Consider the following 26543-nt stretch of genomic DNA (forward strand, 5'->3'; position numbering starts at 1 on the left):
CAGCACCCTGAAAATGTATGAGAGACTGAGCACAGCCATGTATATATCAAACTGAATGAACCCTCTTTTAGAGCTGGGCGAGGAGGATTAGACATGTAGCCCCCCTGTGCCTGCAAGCAATACAGGCTGACTGACCCCTAGCAGGTTTCTCTCTATAGGACATGTGATTGTAGCAAGCCGTTAGGAAGGCTGGTGAAGGAGGGGGGACTGGGAGAGAGAGGGGTTATTAAGAGGAGGTGGCCATGGCAGTTCAGTCAGTTTGTGCATGACCCTGAAGGAGTTTGGGGAGCAATTTGGAGGGAGCGCTGTGCACGCTGGATGAGCATATAGAGTGAATACCCCAAAGGGCGTGATGGATGAGCGCATGCAGCAGAGCCCACAGATCAGAACCAGACTACAAGTAGCAAAGGAGAAAGAGACCACTGTGCAATGGGGCCCCAGCTGAGAAGGACTGCACGGCAGATCGTGAGTGGTTAAAAGACACAGCAGAGGATATCTCTGACTGCTTTCATATTGGTACTAAAGCAACATTGCGAAGCACAGGCCTGCAATGCATCCACACTATCTAACGAGCTCCAACGGGTTTTCCGGCACCACCCTAAAATATAGGCCAGTACTCCAGCACTGGGATACCCGACAATGCTAGACTCTATGGGCCTCATGCAGTAAGCGTTGATAAGGGAAATATGGCCATGTTATAGCCAAAATTGGGTTTGAGATTCAGTAAGCGCCGATAAGTGCTTCATATCGCCAGGTTTCGGAGCCGATTATTTGGTTATGGCCAGTCGCCTGCCGATAAGCCTGTTTTCGACACTGATCGCCACTTTTTTAAATCGGCTGGATTCAACAAAAAAAAACAGCTTATCGGGGCTGATCGGCACTACGAAATTGAGATGTTATGGCCGATTTCTCCCGCCAACTAAAGTTGGCATTTTGGACGGGAGAACGATCGCTAAGGCTGCCGGAACGGCACTTAGAAAAAAAAAATCTTCTGTACATCAATGGAGTCAATGGAGCGGGGACGTATAACAGTATAGTACTGTTTACGTTTCATTGCTCACAATACAAGGGGGATTTGCATTACAGTGTGGGGGCATTCCCTGCATTGTGTCACAGCTGATGTGTCTTATTTGCATAACATTCGACTTTTACATGTTTGCAGCATTTGCGGGTCACATTACTCATCATGTGATGATGTGGCAAGGGAAAATACTATACTACACTCTTAAAGGAGAACCTCACATCATATCACACATTTTACTCAACTCAGCGACAATTATTTACATGATGTCACACATGTCACACATGTCACTCATACACAGTATATTCAACTTCCTTTACATTACACAATGCTTGTAATGTGACACGCATCTTTAAACGTTCATGTACATCTGTCTTCTCATGTTTACATATACTTTTGGGTCCTCCCTATTTTCATGACGTCACTTATTGGACGCTCAATCACATTGCATGTTTACATTGTAACCGTTGCATTACAAGCACTTCAACCTAACTTATACACACATGTACAGTAATTCATCATTGGGACACCTTGTAAACTCATTCTATACCAACTATCCTCCTTACACAAATGCATGCATATGCACACGACTATTCATTGTTGCCAACATGTCACAATAACATGGATAATTACACATGTTACACAAAACTTTTCCCACGTCAATCTCAGCCTTTTTGTCTCATTACATGACTGACTCTTGCGTTCACAAGTGTTACATGCATTGCACATGCAACTATTTATTTGCAAGCAATCTTTGTACAAAGCTTCACGTCACATCATTGCCAAATATCATCATTCCCTGCAGAATACACACAACAAATACTTAGAACAACAAGTGCACACAGCTTGCCACAGAAGTACTTTATTATGTTAATGTAACACCTTGCATTTTACTATGTCACCTGACATCATCACATACCTATTTAAAGGACGCACATTACCTGCTCATTCACAGCTACTCATTTCAAAATGTTGCGAATGTTTAGGAGACGCAGGAACATTCTTTTCTATGACATGCTTGATGATGAAGACAATCATATAGGGCAAGGGAGGGACACACCGAGGGACAGTGACAGTGACGCGGATACGACAGGGACAGGGAGAGGGACAGGCCGAGGGACAGGTAGAGGGACAGGAGATCAGAGGAGAAGACAGAGGAGACAACTTGTGCCTCGTCCGCGTCTGTACAGGGAGAGAACCCTGTTAGATGGGATGAGTGAGGAGGAGATTGTAAGTCGCTATCGTTTGAGTTCAGCAGCAATCTTAGCTCTTTATGAGGAGATAAGGGGGGATTTAGATTTTTTCACAGCCAGAGGTCGTGCAGTCCCTGGGCTTGTTAAAATGCTGTGCTCATTACATTATCTTGCTTCCGCGTCATACCAGACAACTGTGGGCATAGTGGGCGGGGTCTCGCAATCTACATTCTCGCGGGCCTTGACCCAGTTTCTCTATGCACTCAATAGACGCGCTAGGAATTATATTCATTTTCCTACAGAGGCGACAGAGTGGCTGGAAGTCAGGACTGGCTTTTATAATATAGCAGGGATACCATGTGTGCTGGGTGCAATCGATTGCACACATGTTGCTTTGATTGCACCTAGTCAGAGTGAGCATGTGTACCGCAATCGGAAGCACTACCATTCACTCAATGTACAGGTGGTATGTGATGCCACGATGAGGATAATGCATGTGGTACCCAAGTTCCCTGGTTCCAGTCACGATTCCTCTATCCTGAGGAACTCTTCAGTCTTCCATGCGTTCGAAGAGGGACATTTTGAACATGGTTGGCTGCTGGGTGAGTACATATTTACATGTTCTAACACAAAACACATGTTGATTTAGGAATGTTGGCATTGTACAATTTGATCACTAATGTCAGCTTATGTGTGCTCCATTCATTATAGGTGACTCAGGATACGGAATTAGGCCGTGGCTCTTGACTCCGGTGCTAAACCCTCAAACTGAAGCAGAGGACAGGTACAATGCAGCCCATATATCTACAAGATCTGTTATAGAGAGGACATTTGGCCTACTCAAGACCAGGTTTAGGTGTCTGGACAGAACTGGTGGGGCTCTTCTATACAAGCCTCAAAAAGTGTCTGATATTATCCTTGCCTGTTGCATTTTGCACAATGTTGCACTCAGGCACAATGTACAGTCAGACCTAGCTGAGGCTTTGGTAGACGAGCATCCCACCCATGTAGCTGCTGAAAATGAACAAACAGCCAGTGGTGGCCAGACACGACAGAATCTCATCAATTCATTTTTTTCTTGTAAGTACAAACTCATATGTTCCTAGTACTACTTTTATAGTTTAATTATGTTATATTAACAATAATGTTTCTTTATATAACCTTCTGTTAGGACACAGATGAATATGGGTTGCACACCTTTCTTTTCTCTGCTGTGTGCACAAAGGGATGTGGCACCGGTATGTTATTGTTGCACAGGTTATATAATCCCTCTTCAATTGTACTTTAGTTGTGTGTATGTGAATACAACTTGGGTAACAAAGCAATAATATTTTAGCATTGTGTTATTCCTTATGCTAAGACAAAACACATTATGCCCATAATCATTCATGCTTCTAGTATGCTTACATACAATGTTATTGGTGCAGTGTAACATGTACATCCAGATGATGTGTACACCAGGCTGATTTACATTTTGAATGTCATGAAATATACATGGTGTTGTACATTTAACACCAAATACACACTTTGCTGTGTTGTTTACGGTACTGAAGATGGCATGTCAATGTTTGCAATTTATATATTGTTCCTTTGCATTATAGGTATATCTCCAGTATGACTGATCATGGTATGTATATTTGCTGACATCTCTCATAAGATGTGCCTACCTCAATCTTCCTATAATTATTGGAACTAAAAACCCAACATATTGGTTTAAACACAAATGTTACATATATGTACTTTCTGTATCATGTATATGCATTTAGCTACTCTTGAGGTTTCATGTGCATTGTATTACAAAATGATTACTCACATTTCATCACATTTTATGTATGTTTCCTTATAATTTCCATTAATGTAATATAGAGGTGGTTGGAGAAAAGGGGATAACTGTACTTATTTGTTTACTTACGGGAGCACATTCATCACTAGCATAGACACACTTTTTAAGACAACTGTTTGTGTCTCTATCAATTGGTGTAGGATCCATGTATAACACCGACAAATGATAACACCAGCTTTATTATGGTAGCTTATATCATCATATTGACTATACTATGTATTTCTAAACGATTAATAAACACAGTAAACTATAGTTAGTTAGGTTAATGAAATATACACAGAAACGTACTTCATAACATGATGGTGATGTCATATTCAGAACATCATGCATTGGAGGGGACCATAACATCTGGCCACTAACATTATTTGCTACAGTCCCAAACCATTTTATCTACATACCCATGTAACAAGAGATTTTAAAAATAAATGGCTACTTGGTTGTAAGTGTCCTTTACATTGGGAGAAGGAGTGGCTCAGTGAGTAAAGACACACACTGGCACTGATAGTTTGAAGCAGGGGAGTCTGGTTCAATTCCCGGTGTGGGCTCCTTGTGACCTTGGCCAAGTCACTTTATCTCCCTGTGCCTCATGCGGCAAAAAAACATTTGTACGTTCCACGGGCCAGGGACCTCAGGCTGAAACATGTGTCTGTAAATCGCTGCGTACAACTAGCAGCCCTATACATGAACATGCTCATATTATTATTATTATTGTTACATAGTTTCGACAGTCATACGTTCCATTACATATTAGAATACACAAATGTGTTAGCAGAGTGGGAATGGTTGTTATATATAAAACACACCATGTCATAAAATGTTAGTAGTCATTAAAGAACACTCAATAAAAATTCATGAGGCACTCTTTTGCAACATCATTATGTTAATTAAGTGCTTATGCAATATAGGCATAAGGGTATCACATTTTTAATTGTTTGTTAATAAGCGCTGCAAGCAATATAAAATTAGTTCCATATGTAGTATAGTAGTCGGTGGCTCCTCCTCACAATCATCTCATATAAAGGTAGACTCTTCTGAAATCATACATTGATCCGATTGTATCTTCCCCGACATCTCTGAAATACAGCAAACACATGATGGTCAAAGATGGCACCTTACTAGATATGCATCCGTGACAACGCGTTACGCAGCTCTATATGATTGTGTAGATACACACGTCACTCACTTATATGTTAGAAGTAAAACTGTTCATCAGTATGTAATGTTTCTTTAAATTTGTAGCAGGCATAACTATGTATAAGAAGTGAACGTTGCCTGTATACTGAAAGATGTGCGCGCACATCTTTGTGTGCGCACGCACTTCACGCTTGGCTCCACTAACTGTTAGCGCATGCGCAAAACAAAGCGTACGTTGTGCGTTCAATACATGTTGAAAATACCAGTAAACATAACATCTTTATTTCAAATACAATGAAGACGAAACTACATTCGTTCTAAACGAGTACATCTGTATTCTTTTTAAACAGACGTGTTTGAACAGAAAGCACGGCCGATAACACAATGCGCAAATGCAATACGTGTGACGTCATGTTAAGCCAGCGTGAAACGCACGCTAACACTCCTCCCACTCAATTAACATTCGGCTAACGCCCAGGGTACGCCTACAAACACTGAGCCGCACGCATCACACACTGCAGTTACCGTTACTATAACAAAACATGACAGCCAATAGGCTTTGAGGCGCGCACGTCGCTTGGGGGCGGGACTTACATCACTAATCCTTTTTAAGGACGCCTTGGCCCATGACAAGGGTCCCACGTCATACGTGGTGGACCCGGTTTTCAATGTTGTAGATGTTGCATGATAACAAAACAGGTATGTGTTAGAGTAATGGTAAAATGTTGCTAATATGTTTAAAGGGATAGGAAAGTACGTATATTTATTCCGTCAGCAATGTGTACTACTCTTTCAGGTCCTACTATATTGTATTAGGAAACAATTTGTTTGTGATCGCTACATGTTATGCAGTCTGCAATGTTACGCTGTATCCACGCATTGAAAGTGAAAATGGTGGTTACAAAAAAAAAAAAATTTTAAACGCAGAGTCAACGCATAACGATTGTTATATTTACCATTCTTCTAGAATTAACTCTTCGCCTGGCTGCAACTGGTCGCTCCAGAAATGCAAGCCATTTTCATCCACGCTTAACCCAACCGCTGAATCCAGTATGGCACATATCTCCTCCAGGATGCGCTCATAGGAATCGCCACTGCTTTCTTCAAATAATTGGTCGGGAGGTAGGTTCATTTCTTCCGGTTCCCATTCCAATGCAATTTCAGCTGAAAGGCTTGGTACATAATCATAGTACTTTTGTTCTTGTACAATGTGGGTTTCAGGAATGGAGGCTGCAGATATTGCAGCACGTATCGATTCAAACGGATCAGTAGTAGCGGATACATTGCTATTGCCATTAGGAATAAATATGCCTTTCACGACAATATAAGTGCCGTCTTTCAGGATAAATTGTTTTTCCGGGGCAATCTTCCAGAAACCATAGGTGTGTTGTAGCTTATCCTGGTCACGTTCAAAAAAGTCATTACTTGATAAAGTGAATCTTATTGAGGAATTAAAATTCCGTGCATGCTTACGGTCTTGGTAATAAGGATATTTTGCTCGAATGAAATCATCGATTTGGCGTGTGCTTGCTTTCTGTCCGCGACTGTTCAAGATGGCTTCACAGATCATGTACTTATACCCTAAAAGGGGATTAATATTGTTAACGAATTCATCAGCCATGTCTGAGTAGCACAAAAGCTGTGTGCAGGTCTGTGTTATTTGCTCATCAAAATGAATGTGCTGAATGGCTAACAAACTCCTGTTTTTCCTTGTCAAGGTCAACAAAAGTAACTACTTTGACTCCTTATTTCAAACGCCAATTGGATTTGTTTGTCTAATTGGGTTAACAGTTGTGGTTCGTGATATGGGACTGTGGGAGAAACATTTCTCCTTCTTTTATCTCGTTTGTGAAAAACATCCCTAGACTGTGAATGCGTTCACATAGTGTTTTTTTGAAAACTAACAAAGAACAGTGTGTGAAAATATTTCTTAGCCAGGCATATCAGTAAAAACACACCTGCAAAAAGAAATGTTTTTTCCCCGCTTACATTTCTGTGTGTATGTGAAAGTCTGGTTAACTCCCTGTCTGCATGAGTTTAAATACGTGTGTATATATATATATATATATATATATATATATATATATATATATATATATATATATATATATATATATATATATATAAATATATCTCTTATAAAAATATATATATATTTATATATAATATTTTTTTTTTTTTTATATTGCAGGAGTACACACAACATTGATGGCATTAAGTATACCTTGTATGAAACCTATTTAAATGGTGAGAAACATGATTGAATTAAGTAATAAACATTTGTTTAAGCACAATACTGTTAGAGTCTCATACTTAGGATATTTCTCAAACATTAGGCCTGTATTATTAAAATAGTGTGCTTTCACAAGGAACCATGAAGTGTATTACTTTGTGTATACCAGTTTATATAGTAATATATATATATATATATATATATATATATATATATATATATATATATATATATATATATATATATATATATATACACACATATACATATATATATACACACATATACATATATATATACACACATATACATATATATATACACATATATACATATATATATACACATATATACATATATATATACACATATATACATATATATATACACATATATACATATATATATACACATATATATATATATATATATATATATATATATATATATATATATATATATATATATATATACACACACTCACACTCACTCAGTGTGTGTGTGTGTGTGTGTGTGTGTATATATATTATTATACATTCTGAGATGTTATAGAAACGAACACACAACTGATTAAAGGACAAAATTACAATGGCCAAGCAAGGCAAAGGTAAGTAATAATTTACACATAATCCTGCTGTACACGTACAAGAAAGATGTTTGCACTTACTTAGGTGTTTTAATAATTGCATGTGACTAATATGCATATGCAATTCTTACATCAATTAACACACCCAAATGCAATGTTTTGCTGCAAAGTCAATGGCAGCTTCTCTAAACTTAGCAACTGGCTCCTGGTGGACCATTACTGAACAGACGATTACAACATAAATATTTATAACACAATTAATTATGAGTGTTAACATTTCCAAAACTTCACGTGTACAAGAACATAGTTGAAAGTTTGGAAACAACACAGTCTTCAGCATACATACAATAGTAATTAGATAATCTGAAGTCAACAAAACAAGGCCAAAGACATATTTTCTGAATTATAACATTTATTTTTTTTGTTCCTTTTGCGAGCGAGTAACAGGCCTGCTTGTTGTCTCTTGAATTTTCCTTTTTCTTTTGCCACCAACTTTAGGCACAACAGAGCCACTTTGAGTGGCCTCTGGCACTTCACGGGCAGGGCTTGTGGCCAGTGACTGTTCACCTACGGGGCTTGTGGCCAGTGACTCACCTACAGGGCTTGTGGCCAGTGACTCACCTACAGGGCTTTTGGGCAGTGATTCACCTACAGGGCTTTTGGGCAGCGACTCACCTACAGGGCTTTTGGGCAGCGACTCACCTACAGGGCTTTTGGGCAGCGACTCACCTACAGGGCTTTTGGGCAGCGACTCACCTACAGGGCTTTTGGGCAGCGATTCACCTACAGGGCTTTTGGGTAGTGACTGTTCACGGACAGGGCTTGTGCCCAGTGACACATGTGAGCAAGTTGGTAGACACTGCACAAGTGATGGTTGGTCTGTTTCATGTGTGTCTTTTGTTGTTTTTGACCAAAAACTGGTCAGTAGTAACTGCTTGTATTTTGTTTTTGTGGGCTCCTTTGTAGGTGTCAGCTGCTGATTTTGTACAGATGGCAGTGGTAGTATGTCGTCAGGAACCTGCACAGCAATCTCTGCTACTTGACCGGTAACATTTGGGCCTGGTGAATGAATATCAGATGAATGTGGTGAAAACTGACCTGCATGAACAGATCCTGGCTGGGAGGTGTTGAATTGTGGTACATTAGTCATTCTCCAGTAATTAGCTTGTGTTTGCTGAACAACTAATGCTTCGAATGAGGTGTTGATTTTTTGCAACTGTTTAGGCACTTCAATGAAGACTCTGTGGAGATGTGCCAATTGTGATACTGTTTCTTCCTGCAGTCCAATCATCCTTTCCAGCACTGTCATCATGTCTGAATGGCGACGATTTTCTGCGTCCACTATTTTTCCCTCTGAAGCTACAATTGCATCGTATGTGGAAGTTGATGGACGATTTGGCGGTACAACAGTTTCTATTGGCACCTCTTCATGGTCACATGATTGTATTTCAGTCTCTTCTGTGGCGTCATCCTCATCATACTCATCATCCTCATCACCATGATGTTCTAAAAAGAAATGTACACATTATTAAATGGCATGTTAATGTATGCTGTGTTACTATGTAATTGTACTATGTCCTAAGTAACACCTAACATGTTAGCATACGTTTTATAACCTCATTAAAAACTACCTTGACTTACGAATAATGTTTGGACTCAGTATGAAATATGAATGAATGAAAAGTTGCTCTAAACTCAGAAGTCCTACATGATAATTAACATCACTAACACAATACATGTTGCCTTACACTTAATTTTCACTGACACTAAGTAATCCTATTTAAAGAAGATGTGCAAAACAAATAATGCACATGACAACATAACATATAGAAGAGCACATATTATATGGCCAGCAAATGATACACTCACCTTCTAGTAGTGTTGAGCTGGCTGACCCAGGTGAAGACACTTGTTCCATCTCAGGTGACACATGTCCTCCAGGGGCAACTATATATAACAATAACATAAGTTTTACATTTACATGTGTAAATATTGAACAAACACTTATTGTATGTTCTGTATTTATGATTAACTAACAACATCAGTTCCTTAACCGAAAATGTGTGTGAAAGTGAACATAAATAGTTGTAATAACACTGTACATGCCTGTGTACTTAGAATTTTTGAGTTCCCTAACATACAACATACTATGTTTCTGCAGTAATGCGTGAGGATAAATAGATTAAATGAGTACATAAAAATCATATGTTGTGTAGTGATATCAGTATCATAATGTACATAACTATCATGAGATGACCATTCACAATGGTTATCATGAAGGTGGTCATATTGCAAAAAGTGTTGTTTTTGGTAGAGGATATGTGTGGTACATTAATCGAAGATGTGGCACACCTGAATGTGGCTGTGACTCAACAAGACAACACATGCAGTGTGTGATAATGTGTCTTTCATAGTAGTTCAACTATAGATATGAGTGAACTAATGTGTGACGTACGCTTTGATAAGTAATGAGTTGTTGGGGCATTTAGTAGCTAGAGTTAAGCTTTCAAATGAGTGTGATTAACTTCAGTTGTGCTATTCAGGTTGTAAGAAAGGTATTCCCTTCCCCAAAAAGCCTAATCAGCCACACCTTTCAATGACTTGAAACAGGTGCAAATGGTGTGAACTAAGTTGACCGTGAAATGAGGCTGTAATTAGTGTGTGTGCTGAACCCCACCCCCTCTGTTGAAGTGTATGCTGTGATGAGATATTAATTGCAGCTGCTTTAACACAATGGTAGATGAGCTAAGTAGTCATCTGCAGTGTTTAAGTTATGAAAACAATGACATAACATATGCTACGTGTGCCTCATTATGCTGTCTGTATATGACATAAAGCAAAAATGGACCTTTTCATAAGCAACTATAGATGTGTTAGTGCCAGTGATGTTTGTAGGCCGTTACATGCAATTTCTTTGATGCATGCTTAAAATAGGCAGTAATGTCATGTTTGTCGGAGTAAAATCAATAAAATACACAATAACATGATACATATTTCTGTTCTGTACCTGTAGCTACTAATAATTTCTCATGAACATGTGTTACACGTGTACTACCCTGTTGTTCCCCATCTTCGCCCACCATCAATTGCTTCCACTGCAGCTATGCATTTTAGGAATTCACATGTAAATGAGCACGCAATGGCACGTGCTATATTAGTTACTGCTTTTAGTAGGACTACTACATATATGTCTATTTTGAGATATATATATACAGAATCAGACATATACATATATAGATGCAGGTATGCTTATATTGTGAAGACAGTATAAAAAGCAGTGTAACTATGCAAAATAACTGTAAGCAACGACACGCCTAGTACAGTAATATTTATCACCTGCTGGAAATTGTGACGGATAAATTCCAATGTCACGGTCACCAGCCAAGCCTTCCACGACGACGGTAAGTAATTTTGGCCGAAGCAGCTCCTCCAATGGAGTCAATATGAGACGTTGTGGTGTGGGCCCACCTCCAGTGCCAGTAGCATGCACGCGTTGGTCTTGTATTTTCTTTTTCAATTTGGACCTAATATCATCAAATCTTTTCCGACAATGATACTTGTCCCTGACACTATTCCCACAGGCATTGACACCAATGACTATTGTGTCCCACATTTCTTTTTTGCTTGCTGCACTTGTCCGCCCTTGAAAAACATATAAAAGATATAAAAGATATGAGGTAAATGAATAATAATATAAGCACCAGTTTCCTACACTGCTAGCTGTTCCAAGTGATAGCAAACATGCTGTTTTATGTGTAATATGTGCAGCACATGAGCATTCACTACTAAACCTATACATGTAAGCAAGGTTGCATTCATATTGTATGCAGTTCTGGCAAATTGACCGCCTGTGTTTAGTTGTCCTTGTAAGGCATGAAAAAAAGCTGTGTTTCCAGACTAATTAACATAGAAAGATATTCAGAACCCATATTTGCATATGAACAAAACTCAGATGACCTAGGATCACATGTATTTGAATAATAAATGTAAAGTTACACTTACCTACTAAATGTCCATATATACTGTCATAGTGCTCCAGAATGCCAGTGACAAGAGCCCTATTTTCCTGGTCATTGAAGCGAGGATTACGTGGCTTCTCCACACGTTTTTTCCGAGCAGGTTTAGGGTCAGAGCTTGGCTGGTGCTGACTGGACTCTCCTTCTTCCAATGGAAGAGCCTCCAAAAGCTGGCCACCAGCAAGCACGCCACCACCAGACACCCCATCAGCAACTGCGCCACCAGCAGCACTCCCAGCACCAGCACTCCCACTCCTAGCACCAGCACTCACACTCCTAGCACCAGCACTCACACTCCTAGCACCAGCACTCCCAGCACCAGCACTCCCACTCACAGCAACAGCACTCCCACTCCCAGCACCAGCACTCCCACTCACAGCAACAGCACTCCCACTCCCAACAACAGCACTCCCACTCCCAGCAACACCACTCGCAGCACCAGCACTCCCACTCCCAACAACAGCACTCCCACTCCCAGCAACACCACTCGGTGCACCAGCAACATCACTCCCCTGAACAGAACGTTCACTCCGACGCGTACTCCCACGAGTAGCACTCCCACTCCCACCAGCATCACTCTTCCCACGCTTTGCGGGCATACTTCCAGCACTCACAAAAAACAGACAAGAAATGTACAGGCAATCACACGACCCACTTCCACATATAAAACAAGACAAAGATGTAAACAAAACAACAAAGGACAAAGCTCACCCAATACACAACAAGTCTCTCAGTCAATATGCAAATGTTCAATCGTCCAGCTCTGTGCGTCTCTCTCTCTCTCTCACTCCCAACAACACAGAGAATGATTAGCAGTACACGTTGCCTTTAAATATGGCGCGCAATCAAAAACATGCTTGTTTCGCCTGATTCAGCAAGATTTGTGATTGTGCAACCTAACAGCACCCCGCCACGCACGCCGATACACCTGTGTGTGATCGGCTCATCATCGTGAGAGTGGGCGGATTTGTTTTCGGGTTGATTTTGAATGTATTCGGCACTTACTGCATACGGAGAGGGAAAAACGCCAATAACATGACTAATCGATAAGCTTGCCGATTTCACATAATCGTCGCTTACTGCATGAGGCCCTATAACTCCTTCGTGAAGCAATCCTATTGTACCATATTATAAATGTGTAATGTGTCTAAAACGTAAACGTCCATATATAAAACTCGTTTTAATTCAATACGGTTGTGTTGTGTCCAGTTGCTCCAGCCCTACATCACATATATCACACACTGTAATATATATATGTAACGGACGTGCTCGCCAAAAACCGGGACCGGACCGCGGGCTGAGGTGGGGATGGGAAAACACCGACCTTAGACCATGAAGCCGGTTCAGGATTGCGCAGTCCGTAGTCAATCGTACAGTAACAGGGTTAGGGTTGGAGAGGCCAGGGTAATCCATTGACACGCCATGGTCAGGGTTGGAGACGGTACTGTAGTCAATGTCCAGGCTGAAGTTCGGCAACAGGAAGTCAGGAGCACACCTCTTCAGCGTAGCAGCTGAAGCGCGGGAATGGCCTCTGCGTGAGGAGCGGGAGCGGCGCATGATAAGGTCTCTGCAAGGGGAGAATCAGGTCTCAGGAACAAGGCAAGGCTGGCACTGGGGATCCAGCGCTTCCGCACAGGAACCAGGAAGCGGACCTCTGCCTGTGGTGAATGCAGCAGGTCTCAGGAACAGGGTAAGGCTGGTACTGAGGATCCAGCGCTTCAGCACAGGAACCAGGAAGCAGACCTCTGCCTGGGGTGAATGCAGCAGGTCTCAGGAACAAGGCAAGGCTAAGGCAAAGTAGCTTGTGGCAAACATAGTTACATCCAAGTGAATCTTGGGTTATGCTCAGCAATGAGGAAAAGGGAAAGCCCAGAATAAGAAGTTCAGATAGCCAATCCCAAGACAGGGGTGTGTGGGAATTCCTCCAATGCCAGAGGAGAGAGACAGAGCTGCAGTGATTGCAAGCACAGGTGATAGTGCTTGCAAATCTAAGGGAGTATCTGTCTGAGAGCTCACCAACTCTGCAAGAGTGAGCTCCAGCCAAAACCAGGAATGGATTCCTTACAATATATAGATCCATAGTACTCAGGTCCCCACCTCAGCGACAGATCCTATAGTCTGAGGGAAAGCGGGGTTGCACATATGAAACGTCGATCTCTTCTTTTGAAGCTCCTTACGTCAGTTTCTGGGTGTTCTAAATTTTAGCACATTTGTGCATTTGGCTGGTTTGAAAATTCCAACCTCTAGCACCTGCACTTTACAATTTGCTGATCAACAAGTCCACTAAAAGCCTTGTACAGCAATCAGTGTAAACAGAGTCAAGGTACCTTATTCTTTGACTCCTAAGTGATTGGAAGAATGCTGCATCAAAACAAAGCAGCTGCAACTGTATTCTTCATCCTTCCTGTGCCCTAACAAACAACAGATAACTGTGTGAATATAAACCTATTATTGAACATATATACAGTATATATTTCATCCTTATTGTCCCTACTGAATGTACAGTCAATATTTCATTTGAATGAAAACTGGTGATTGTTCCCTAATTTGAAAGGGTACAGTAGTGTTTTATGTTTCATATTCAGTTTTGTGTCCTGTACTTGGGCTTGTACCTTTGAGCTTACTATCCAATATAATGTATAGAAAAGAAAAAAAATAGGGAAACGCAGTAAAACGGGTGATGGCAAAAATGACAACTTTATTATGAATATATAACACAAAATGAACAGTAAACAACAAATGTTATAATAAAATCAGTATTTAAATAATGTCCATATGATTGGATTCACTGGTGAGCGGCGATCATAGCCGGCTGCTGCAGAAAGAAAGTCAAAAGGATAACAACAGGTAAGTAAACCTGGTGCAAGATCAAAGTTTCCAGGACCAGGGTGACGGCCCCAGATAAATGCACAGACCGCGGGGGTGGAATAGTTAGTATGGGGGGAGTGTATACGGGCCGTTAATGAGCCACTGCTGAATGAGCTCACCCAACCTCCAATTGTTGATATAGAACGGCACGTAAATTCCTCCTCGTGGATTCCTCCCCAACCAGCTCCTCCGAGTCTCAGGTGTTAGAGACCAACTGTGTCCAGCTCACCGGGTTTCCGGGTATGGCGTCACTGCCGGACGTGACGCACTAACCCTTCCCGGCTGTAACTGGGACTGTTTGATCCTCCTCCGCAGTGTGGATCGCAGACAGACACGGTGATAGAAAAGTCACCTCCGCTCCCTTCAAGGCACGTAGCAGTGCTAAATGAATCCAGTCAATAGGACAAATGGGAGCAGAGACCCCTGGCTCCTCCTCCTACGCGTTTCACCACTAAAATGGCTTCATCGGAGGAGGATCAAACAGTCCCAGTTACAGCCGGGAAGGGTTAGTGCATCACATCCGGCAGTGACGCCATACCCGGAAACCCGGTGGGCTGGACACAGTCGGTCTCTAACACCTGAGACTCGGAGGAGCTGGTTGGGGAGGAATCCACGAGGAGGAATTTACGTGCCGTTCTTGTATACACTCCCCCCATACTAACTTTTCCATCCCCCCGCGATCTGTGGAAACTTTGATCTTGCACCAGGTTTACTTACCTGTTGTTATCCTTTTGACTTTCTTTCTGCAGCAGCCGGCTATGATCGCCGCTCACCAGTGAATCCAATCATATGGACATTATTTAAATACTGATTTTATTATAACATTTGTTGTTTATTGTTCATTTTGTGTTATATATTCATAATAAAGTTGTCATTTTGCCATCACCCGTTTTACTGCGCTTCCCTATTTTATTTTATTTTTCTTTGATCTCTCACACCAAGGACTGGGGTCCCTTGTATTGGAAGCTGCAATTAATTTGGGTTTTGTTTTTTTTACATACTTTATTTGTGTTTATACCCATAGCAAGACCCTTTTTGCTCCGGGATGGTTCATGTCACTTTATAATCATTTGTATATTTTATTGATATTTATTCATTGTAAGATTTTTTTTTTTTTTATTATTTTAACACAAGTTAGTCAAGTGTTTGACGATTCAATCATCTGGCGCACCTACCCTTCTTTTTTTCTTTCTTATCCAATATAATGTATACCCTGTTCATTTATGTAACTGTATTTGTAACCATGTTTGTCATATTAACTATGTCCAGGACATACTTGAAAACAAGAGGTAACTCAATGTATTACTTCCTGGTAAAACATTTTATAAATAAATAAAAATAAATAAATAAAACACTCATTTGTTTCCCCATATACACACACTCTAATCCCCCTTGAGCACTTTACTTTGAGCGTGTCTCACAATGTTTGTTATCGTAGCTCCTAATCAATTTTACTTGTTTTCATATATATCACGGGTCCCTTTTTTTAAGCCTGTCAATATTCTGTATGTCCTTCCTGCCACTGTCTGACAATAGAGATGTTCTGCATTGTACCTGCAATAATCACAAGGTCTTTGTCCTGTGAACAGGTATGGGTTTCTGTACAGTTGCAAAAAAATATGTTGATTGATAGTTTTGATGCCCAGGATATATTACTGCCATTTTAACTGACAAGTTTTATATTATAATTTTTTTTAAATAATATTTTATTTGTATATATGGTGAGTAAAAAAAGTGACAAAAACCCTCCACAGCAAAGCAAATATGCAAATGTAAATACAACTGTATTTCTTAGGCAGGTCTGCAACTCCGCCTTGCTTCAAAAACCATTTTAACATGGTTCCCTACTGGCTTAAGCTTGCTGCATGGTCTCAGCTTTGAGCACAGCCAGGGTTAAGGTGCATACCCAGAAAACCCACCCACAGACAGCTGTTTCGACCTTTATAGGTCTCATCAGTGTGCGGTTGGTAAACTGGGTATGCAGAGAAGCTAAAGGATGGGGTTTACCATACTGAGTTAAGTTATAGTGAGTAAAAAAAGTGACAAAAACCCTCCACAGCAAAGCAAATATGCAAATGTAAATACAATTGTATGCTCAAATGCATGTCTTAGGCAGGTCTGCAACTCCGCCTTTCACCATTATCACCTAGCACACAGCACTTCCACTGCAGCAAGGGATTCTGGGGAATGACATGCAAATGAGCACACAGTGCCACTTTTTGCTTCGAAAACCATTTTTAACATGGTTCCCTATAGGGTATGCACCTTAACCCTGGCTGTGCTCAAAGCTGTGACCATGCAGCAAGCTTAAGCCTATAGGGAACCATGTTAAAAATGGTTTTTGAAGCAAAAAGTGGCACTGTGTGCTCATTTGCATGTCATTCCCCAGAATCCCTTGCTGCAGTGGAAGTGCTGTGTGCTAGGTGATAATGGTGAAAGGCGGGGTTGCAGACCTGCCTAAGACATGCAGATGAGCATACAGCTGTATTTACATTTGCATATGAAGAAGTCGCCATTTGATGACGAAACGCGTAGGGCGTGGCTAGAATCCGGCCGCCATTTGCCCACAAACATTGATGCAGATAGACTGAGAACTCTTGGCTCCCGTGTGCTGCTCTCCCGGCCTGCTACCTTATACATTATATATCTGAGGTGCCTGTTTCCCGGAGGGACTAATGGTATGAAGCACTAAAGGTGAAAGATCCCTCTTCCGGTTCCGGTTCACGAAGGTGATCCACGTGACGACGCCACTGACTGCGGACGGATGCTGGTGATAGAGCTGCAAGGCACATGAGAGCCTATCTCATACACGCTTTTATTTGCTGTATTCTTGTGAGTGGCCATTTGTCAGATTTTATGTTCATTCAATACAATTTTATTGTGGTAATGCACTAGGTGTGCGCCTGTTTCTTTTTTGTTCTTTTTTCCATATATATATATATATATATATATATGAGCTAACAAACAGAGAAAAGCAGCGCCTCAAAGGGCATATACGCAATGATAAAATATTATGTATAGTGTATAAATTAATATCAGTGCCTGCGTGTAGATAGTGATATATAGTGATTTGTAAATATATATTCATTAAATACTTAAACAACGCATTCTATAATATGCAAAAAGTGAATAAACATATTTTAAAAAATGTATAACCATAAAATATATAAAAATAAAATAAAGAAGTGGATAACCAGTCTTTTAAAGATGTAGTCCGTCAAAGATGTTTAGGCTTGAATACAGGGGGTCTCCGGCTGCTCTCGAAGGATGAACCACATCCTATAAAATCTGTAGAGGAGAGAGAAAGGAGAGCGCACGCCCCATAGTGTGTAACTGTATATTTAATAAAGCAAATGGAGGGGGGAGGGGGGGGGAGAATCGCACTCACAAGGATAAAAAAGTTAAAAGCGTGTCGTGAATTCACGACACGCTTTTAACTTTTTTATCCTTGTGAGTGCGATTCTTCCCCCCCTCCCCCCTCCATTTCCTTTATTAAATATACAGTTACACACTATGGGGCGTGCGCTCTCTTTTCTCTCTCCTCTATATATATATATATATATATACATATATATATATATATATAATGTAAATTTGGTGGGTATAAAAAGAAAAAAGAGGTACAAGGGGGTTGGGAGGGGGACGACGACACCAGTGACATTTCACTTACGGCACATAGGATATCCCAGTATGACATCATTAACACCACAGTTCAACACCTCATATACCGTACAGCTGCTATATAGTGCTGAGTCTTGTGTCGATCCATGCTCCTGTCATCTCATTCAAACAATGACAGTTTCCCCAGGGAGGGTGGTTAGGCCTCCCGGGTGGGTAGTGGAGAAGGGGGGTTAGCCCCTTAATAACTATAGCAGTTACTTACCGCTACGTTGATTAAAGTGTTAGTGGCCAATATTTTTTTTTTATTATTGTAATGTTGCTGCCCATGGAGGATGAGGGGGATGCAGAGGAAGATGAGGGTGGCCTTCATCCTGGCAAGAGTTGAAATAAATATGTGGGTCAGCTCTGGAGGCCCTCGGGGAGCCCGGATACCTCAATGGACCCCTAGATACACCTGGAGGCCCCTGAGACCCCCGGTATCAATCCTATGCAGTAAAAATGATAGAAACTCCTTGTTTTGCAAATCGCAATTCTGATCTCGCCACACTTTGTATTGTGAGAAAAAAATGCACTTTTTATAGTACGATATGCATATCGGAGTTTAGTGAATAGCAGTTTCTGGCAAAAAATGTGAGTTTCGGTATTTTTTCAGCTACCGTGTGGCTTGTTATAGCCAGACTGTTATAGATCGGTAAAAAGCCATTTTAGTGCGATATTGCCCTATTATCGGAGCTTTGTGAATGTCTACCCATGCTATATTGCACTAAAAGGGCATTTATAGTGCATTAATTCACTTGTCGAAGTTTAGTGAATAAGCCCCTATGATTCCTGGGAATCCACATCTAAGGTTGTTGAGGCAGTGTAATGGTATTCTATTTCTACCCATTTTTTCAGTTTGGGTGGGGTATGCCAAAGGTCCATTTGAGCGAGTTGTGCATCTCCAAAGTATTCCAAAAAGCTTGAAACCCTAAGCCTCCCTTTGCTCTGGGCAGAAGAAGAACCCCTCTTCACATCCTTCATTTGTGGTTGTTCCATATACATTTCATTACCTGTTTTTGCAGGTCTTCTATATCTTGTTGTTTAACCATAATTGGAAGGGCTCTAAATAAGTATTTTGATTGAGTATATTTCCCTCATCCATGAAATTGCGTATTTTGACCTTGTTTCTAGGTCTTTTTTTTTAAGGTTTTAAACATGTATGGGTAATTAGCCTGGTAGAGCGAAGTTGTAGTCTCGAGTTAATTTCACACCCAAATAGGTAATCGTTTCTTTCTGCCATTTGAAGTCAAAATTGATGCTCGTGAGTTTACAGTAACTACTTCTGGGAGAAGATTGATGTTTAGGGCTTGTGACTTGCTACTGTTGACTCTGAATCCAGACTGTCCAAAATGTATCTAGGGTATTTTACAAATTGGGAGAGTGGCTTGATTATTGGTTAGCATGGCTATCACATTGTCTGTGAATAAGCTTATTTTATATTTCTCAGTTCCTACTTTTAGTCCCGAGATATTTGGGTCTCCCCTCATTCTACTGGCTTGGGATTCTAGCGATAGAGCGAACAGCAGTAGATAGAGGGGGAAACTCTGTCTCCTACCATTTTTGAACTCTAGTGTTGGATCACACATCCCTGTACTTCTAAGGAAGGCTGTTGGTGAGCTTTATAATATTTATGTACAGTTTAGAAAATTACCTGCGATCCCAATGGTTCTAAGGATCCTGAAGAGATAGGGCCAGTCCACCCGGTCAAAGGCCTTTTCTACATCTAATGAGAGAAGCATCGATGGGGTCTTACTGTTATTGGAAATCTGTATCAGATCTACTAATCTTAGGATGTTATCTGGAGCCTGACGAATGGGGATAAACGCAACCTGATCAGGGTGGAAAAGACCCGGCAGTGCTAGTTGCCAACACCTTCGCTAGACTCTTAATGTCTTCATTTATTAATTCAATGGGGTTGTGACAGGGTGAAGTCAGGTACTTTGCCTGGCAAAACATACATCTGAGTCCTGGATCCAGCACTCAGAAGGTTAACTCAGGAGAAAAAGCTGGGCAATCAGAAGTAAGCAGACACCTGACAACCAGCATGATGATATATAAGGAAGTCTTTGCTGGTAATCAGGTGGCTGTCTCAGACCTATCCTAGACAAGCTGCTATGCAGATGGATTCCCAACTATATCTCTGAAATCACAGTAAGATCTGTTCCTATTGTTTGCTTACTGTTTGATATATGTTAACGGTTTGGTAATGGGTTAGCCAGCCAGCCTGATAGATAGGCTTGCAGTGTTAGTAAGTTCTCCCAATGTGGAGCAGGATTTAATATACTCTACCACTGAGAGGCTCATTGGATTTTTACATTGGATACGTTGATCCCTAAAGGGTTAAATACAGAGTGGGATCTGAAATATTTTCTTTAATATAATTGATTTATATGGATCCTTCCCTATGTAATATATTCATCAGGTTCCCATATAATCCTTGATCCCTTATATCTAGAGAACCATGCTATTAATAGAGAAGTTGGTTTATGCAATCTTTTCTGATGGTATAATACTTGATGCTGGAATTTTTCTAATGTGGATTTCTTTGAATTGATTTCATTCTACATTTACCATCTAAAAAACAGTATACCTCTTGTGATATTTTCTCTTTAAACAGTTCCTTTATGTATTTTCTTTGTTTACACTAGATTAGAGTATTTACTGTATTTATGATATATGTATTTTGTTTTGTTTAAATTACTCTCTACTAACTGGGGTTTTTTTTCCCTTCCATAGATCTGAATTATTTTATGTTTCTATTACAGAATTTCAATAATTATTGAATTACCACACTTTGTACAAAATATATACATATATTTTCTTGAATTTTATGACGACCTATGACTTTAATGATGCTTTATATCATGTGTGTTTGATATTGTTATTACAACCAATGCATTTACAATCAATGATTATTCACCACAGCTGCGTTTCAAGTGTACAGGAGGGGCTATATTAAGGAGCTTAACTCACAGTCCCAACTATCCCCCTTGAGAAAGGGCTCTTAGAGCCTGAAACGCATAGGAGGTTGTGTTTCTTTGTAGTTTGTTTGTCCTTTTTTCATTTTGATGTAGTTTAATAAACGCTTTTATCCATTGATATCTGGTGAGCCGAGAGTGCTTTTTGGACGCTGCAGTCTCTCGCCAATCCACATTTTCTTTTTCTTGTAATATTAGCCTGTGAATCCATCCAGCCCTGGAGTCTTAGATGGCTTGATGGATTTTATAATCTACCTAACCTTTTCTTGTGTAATTGGTTTATTTAAATTGGCCAGTTATGCAGAGGATATGCACGGGAGGTCACATGAGGCCAGAAAAGTGCCCATAGACTCTACTGACTTGGGCGTATGTCTCACTTTTTCTCCGTCATTTAGGGAACTGTAATAGCTATAGAATTCCTCAAAAATTACTTTTGGGTTATGAGAGACTACCCCTGATTTAAGACAGAGAGCATGTATATGGTTTTGGCTCTGTTAGGATGTGAGTTTACTGGCTAGTATTGTATCAGATTTATTGCCTTTTTCATAAAATAGTTGGCCTGTTCATCTTAGGGCTTTTCTGCTTGGTCTGTTAGGCAGAGATTTAACTCTCTACTTGAAGTATTAAGGGCCACCTGTCTGGATGGGGAAGAGTTTCTTTTGTCCAGGGCCTCTAGATCTTTCAGTTTGTTTGTGAGTGTTAGCGTTTTTGCCTGTCTTGTTTGCTCCTACAGATGCAGCCAACAGTATGTAGATGCTATTTTTATCAGAACCACTCATAATTACGGCTTTATGGTTCACTGATAGCCTCATCTGTGAGATGTCTGGGGTCTGATTGGTGGTAAAATAAGATGCCAACTCCTGAGAGATGGTTTCCACCACTTCAGGGATATTGAGCACAGAGTTCTTCAATCTCCATAAAAATGGTTGTGATGGGGTATAGCAACCTTTTAGGGTTATTTCATTTATCTCGTGGTCCGACTATGTGATCGGGTGTATCCATGCTTCTTGTATTATTGGAAAGGTTGCAGTGTCCTCCCATATGTGTACTCTTCTTGAGTAAGTTTTATCGGGATTTGAGAAGAATGTGTAATCTAGTTTGGTGGGATTCAGGGCTCTCCAGGCATCTATTAAAGCATTTTGTTTTAGTAAGTTGTTAAAAGGTTTAGGTGCCGAGTTGCCATACTGAGTGTTACATGTTCCCGTCTGGTGCCTGGATCTCTCCAGAGATCTGTTGATTACCAGATTAAAGTCCCCTCCCACACGGACACTCAACCATTTTATTTTCCCCAGATCATTAAAGAATGATTCAAAGAACTGTGTGCTGTAGGTGTTTGGGGCATATAGTATTGGTATGGTAATATCATTGTTATATATTTTGCCCGCTATAATCAAGTATCTTCTTTCTTTGTCAGCTATTTTTTTTTCTAGGATGAAACGGACATTTCTGCTAATCAGTATCGCTACTCCCCTCTTTTTCTGCGTAGAGGCTGAATAGTATGCTAGCGACAATTTCCTGCCTAAGAACCCGGGAGTGGAGTGTATACAGAAGTGGGTCTCCTGTAATAGAAGGATGTTCACGTTTGTCCTTTTATATTCCATAAATGCTATTTTACGTTTTTTGGGACTGTTGAAACCTTTCACATTATGTGATACATTTTTATGTGACATTTTTCTGCTTTGTTGTTAAAATTATGTGTCTAGTGAAATTGTGATAATAAAGAGTAGACTTACATGTGTGTTGTCAAAGTTACCTCAAGTACGTTGTACTTTCTCTACATTGCACCTCTCTGTCCGGACTTGCCATTTGTACTGGTAAGGTAATCGGGTGTCGGGTATACAGGTGTTGGATAAACTGCTATAGGGACAGGAGAGGGTAAAATGGGGGGACAACAAAGGAGAGATTTGGGCCTTTGCGGCATCCAGATCAAAATCCCAGCCCAATAGGGGAAAAGACTGGAAGGATTTGGGTGGGAGGGACTGGAGGGAGATTCATGCACAGCCGGCTGTGAGGTAGCCCTTGCTCCAGGATATGAAAGTTATGAATATATAACTTTCCCTGTCTTTACTGCCATACCGTGATGGCTTAGGTTAGGTGAGACTCCTAGTCCCAAAGTTGTTTGGTATCTCTATCTGAGGGTCAGTGCCCCAGCTGTCCAGGAAGAATGGGGAGCGCAGGTGCATGCAAAATAAAGAACATACACAATATAGTGCAATATGTTAACACAGTGAATATAAGGTGAGTCTTGAATTCTGTGCAGTGCGTACTCACAAATTTCCAATATATAATAGGCGTGTCCCAATAAAATTGGTAGTGTGCTGTCTTTCGGTCTCTGTCTCAGCCTGTGGTACACTTCTGGAGTCGGGTCACCTTCATAGTTAAAAGATATTCATGCCTTAAGAACAATCAAATGGAGCTGCGGCTGATAAGGATCTCTGGGTGTTCTCTCTGCCCTCTGCACAGTCTTCACCGCTCCTCCCCGTCCCGCACTTTCACAGAGTGTTCCGGTCTGGTCTCGGGCAGGGTTGCGGATTACATTACGTCTGACGCGCCTCTCGTCACTCTACTCGTTTCACCGGGCTTGCCGGTTTCATCAATCCTGCCCAAGACCAGACCGGAACACTCTGCGGAAGTGCGGGACGGGAAGGAGCGGTGAAGACTGTACAGAGGGCAGAGAGAACGCCCAGAGATCCTGATCAGCCGCAGCTCCATTTGATTGTTCGTAAGGCACGAATATCTTTTAACCATGTGAGTGTATTTTCACTGTTGCGTGAGTGATAAACATTTTTTATCAGTACACTCTATGTTGTATTTGTCTACTTACCTAAGGAAGGTGACCCAACTCCAGAAGTGTACCACAGGCTGAGACAGAGACCGAAAGACAGCACTTTACCAATTTTATTGGGACACGCCTATTATATATTGGAAATTTGTGAGTACGCACTGCACAGAATTCAAGACTCACCTTATATTCACTGTGTTAACATATTGCACTATATTTTGTATGTTCTTTATTTTGCATACACCTGCGCTCCCCATTCTTCCTGGACTACTGTGTGTGTGGGATTGAGGGAATTCAATCCTCCCAGCAAAAATGGAGACTGCGCTCGTCTGTTCTCTCCTGGATATCTCTGCTATCCACCTTCTCCCGCAGCTCCCAAATCCTCCGGCGATCACCCGGGATAACAGCCAGAAAGTAACAAAAAAAGTTGGAGCGCAGAGAGAAAAAAAGTGGTATTAGACAAAATCACTTTATTGGGTAAAATAACATCTAAAACTTACAATCAGTAAAAGCTGCATCGCCCGTGGGGTTCCCAAGCCAGTCCTCACTAACACTGCCTCCCTCGACAGTGCCCTACTGCGAGTCGCTACCCTGCTACAACCCGGAAGAGGAAGTCCAATGCTGGGCTCTCTCGCGAGATCGCTGTTCGGGAAGTGCTGGCTCTGGCTGGATATTAAAAAAGAAATCTTTTTTTGTTACTTTCTGGGAATTCAATCCTCCAAGGGTTTGAGCAGCAAAGTATTACCTTGATTACTATATCACTATTTATATTATTTCATTTGCACCTATCACAGGGTGTTATTTTATTTTTTATATTTGATCTAAGTGCTGATTTAGTAACATATCCTGTGCACTCTGTACCACACCTGTCTTTACATTTTTTTTTAATACTTACAAGATTGCTCTAAGACTTGATGACATTTATGGCCAGAGTCCTTTAAGGAGTCTTTTACTTGTCTAACAACCCTATCCTTATTTTAGTTTTTTCTTACATTTTTCTTACATTTTTTTTTAAATAACTTTTTCTATTGCCGCATATAACCTTTATCGTTACTTATGTAGCCTTATTTCCCCCTGAACACAGAAGCTACTGATGCTGCTCTTAAATCTGTAGGCTCGCAGGGCCTAAGCCTCCGTCACGGGGAGCCTGGGGCAATATATATTTATAACTAAGTGCAGTGCCTCCACCTGGGAGGGATCCCAACAAAGTGGGAGAAGCCCCTCACAGGACCCAACCAATGAATACACACGCAGTAAAATATAACGACCTTTACTTAAGCACAAAAAATCTTATCACTCTAATATGCATTAGATACGTGAGTGAGACCGCAATCACCATATGTATTTGGTTATATATACAGTAAATGACAGGTGCTAAAAAGGGTATAAGCACAGTAATATCAGTGTTGATCAAAAGGTTTGATCAGAAAGAAAACCCTTTATATTAAGCACTCAGATGTCACACATATTATAATGGACACAATGGTCCTGCAGTAATTAACTGCTTGTCTGTCAGGTACTCCCGAAACACTGAGGGTATCAAAAATAATAAAATTTTATTAATTCTACATAGAAAATTAATTTATGTCCATTATAATATGTGTGACATCTGAGTGCTTAATATAAAGGGTTTTCTTTCTGATCAAACCTTTTGATCAACACTGATATCACTCTAATATGCATAAAGATATAGCATACCCTTGCTCACTAAGAGTACAACTACCCACACACCTCTCAGGGCTGTATCCCACCACCGTGTACCCCACACCGTGTCCAATGAGTCCCCCAGTCCTTCAAGGTTTCCCAATGTCCCACACCCAAACCCCAAGTGTGTGGTGACTGCGCAGCCCACTAGTGTGAGAATGTTACAGTTGGTGCACTTGTTGTAAGGGTACCTGCCGGGCGCGCCAGAACCCGGTCACTCCAACAGCGATCAGAATGGATCCGCGATCCAGCGACCTTTTCTCCAGCGTCGTGATCTCCATGTGGAAGGCTGTCCTCTGAGGTGATCCCATCTTGGGGCAATCTCTCTGAATTGAGGGGGGGCTGGTGCCAGAACCCTCTTCAGGGTAGCAGCGTCCGCTCTGTCCCTCACTCTTGCTATAGCACTAATGTGGGAAGGTTCCCTATCCTAGGGCCTGTCACTAAAGCAGTCACAAGCTCAACATATGTCTCATGGCCTATCTGGGGCCTAGGGGTAAGTACTGGCCTAGTGCAGAGGCTACTTGC

At 40.9% G+C, this 26543-nt stretch overlaps 1 protein-coding gene across 1 annotated transcript in view; it reads right to left on the minus strand.

The window, feature by feature from the left end:
- The window catches only part of LOC142488150 (uncharacterized), a 37695-nt gene extending 11366 nt beyond the window's left edge, over nt 1–26329 (minus strand). The window contains exons 1-4 of the mRNA XM_075588524.1: nt 26210–26329; nt 20206–20359; nt 9880–9957; nt 8798–9516 (exon numbers count right to left, since the gene is read on the minus strand). Coding sequence (XP_075444639.1) covers nt 8798–9516; nt 9880–9957; nt 20206–20359; nt 26210–26329 — 1071 coding nt within the window. The remainder of the gene's footprint in view (nt 1–8797; nt 9517–9879; nt 9958–20205; nt 20360–26209) is intronic.
- Nucleotides 26330–26543: the final 214 nt, after the last annotated feature.

Source organism: Ascaphus truei, chromosome 2 (genome assembly GCF_040206685.1).
Source record: "Ascaphus truei isolate aAscTru1 chromosome 2, aAscTru1.hap1, whole genome shotgun sequence".
NCBI classification, from domain to species: domain Eukaryota; kingdom Metazoa; phylum Chordata; class Amphibia; order Anura; family Ascaphidae; genus Ascaphus; species Ascaphus truei.